General features: G+C 61.8%; 1 protein-coding gene across 1 annotated transcript in view; it reads left to right on the top strand.

Moving 5' to 3' along the window:
* The window catches only part of vars2 (valyl-tRNA synthetase 2, mitochondrial), a 23,765-nt gene that overhangs the window by 4,598 nt on the left and 18,386 nt on the right, over nucleotides 1-781 (top strand). Inside the window, exons 4-5 of the mRNA XM_048616519.1 lie at nucleotides 73-176; nucleotides 494-575. Coding sequence (XP_048472476.1) covers nucleotides 73-176; nucleotides 494-575 — 186 coding nt within the window. The remainder of the gene's footprint in view (nucleotides 1-72; nucleotides 177-493; nucleotides 576-781) is intronic.

The following is a 781-nucleotide window of genomic DNA, read 5'->3' on the forward strand; positions in this document are numbered from 1 at the left end:
CTCTCCTCCCCACACTGTCTCTCTCTCTCTCTCACACACACTCTGTCTCTCTCCCTCACTGTCTCTCTGTAGGGTATGAAGCGGTTTGATGCCCGTGAACAGGTGCTGGCGGCTCTCTCGGAGCGGGGTCTGTTTCGTGGTATGAAGGACCACTCGATGGTGCTGCGATTGTGCAGGTAACGGGAGACGGACAGGGAACGGGAGGTGCTCGCCTGGGTACAGCTTAGTGCCATGTGTAAGCTGTGTCTGGGTAGTGTGCCTGTCCCCAGGGTGGGAGGTGTAATCATTGCCGGGCACTGCGTGTGTGTGTGTGCGTGCGTGTGTGTGTGCGCGTGCGTGCGTGTGTCTCCCACACCCTCTTGTGCTTGCTTTCCCTCCACCCCTGCTCCCGAGCTCCCCCTCTCTTTGCTGATGGTGTCTTTCTCCACATCCCCCACTCCCCCTCCTCCCCCCCCCCCGCCAAACTGATGAACATTCCCATTTCTTTTTCCAGCCGTTCTGGTGACGTGGTGGAGCCGCTCCTGAGGAGCCAGTGGTACGTTCAGTGTCGGGATCTTGCACAGAGAGCGATGGAGGTGAGCAGCTCTCCTTAGATCCCCTATCCTCCCTGACCCGCCGTCCCCCCCCCCAGTCCCTGACCCACCATCCCACCCAGTCCCAGAGGAAGTCGGGGGGTGGGTGGGGAAAGGACAGTGTCTGACCCATTGTTCCCCCCAGTCCCAGACGGGAGAGGAGGTGCTTGGCCGGGGACGGGAGGCGGGGTGGGGGGGTGGGGGGGGAA

This window comes from Rhincodon typus, chromosome 35 (assembly GCF_021869965.1).
Source record: "Rhincodon typus isolate 14 chromosome 35, sRhiTyp1.1, whole genome shotgun sequence".
Classification (NCBI taxonomy): domain Eukaryota; kingdom Metazoa; phylum Chordata; class Chondrichthyes; order Orectolobiformes; family Rhincodontidae; genus Rhincodon; species Rhincodon typus.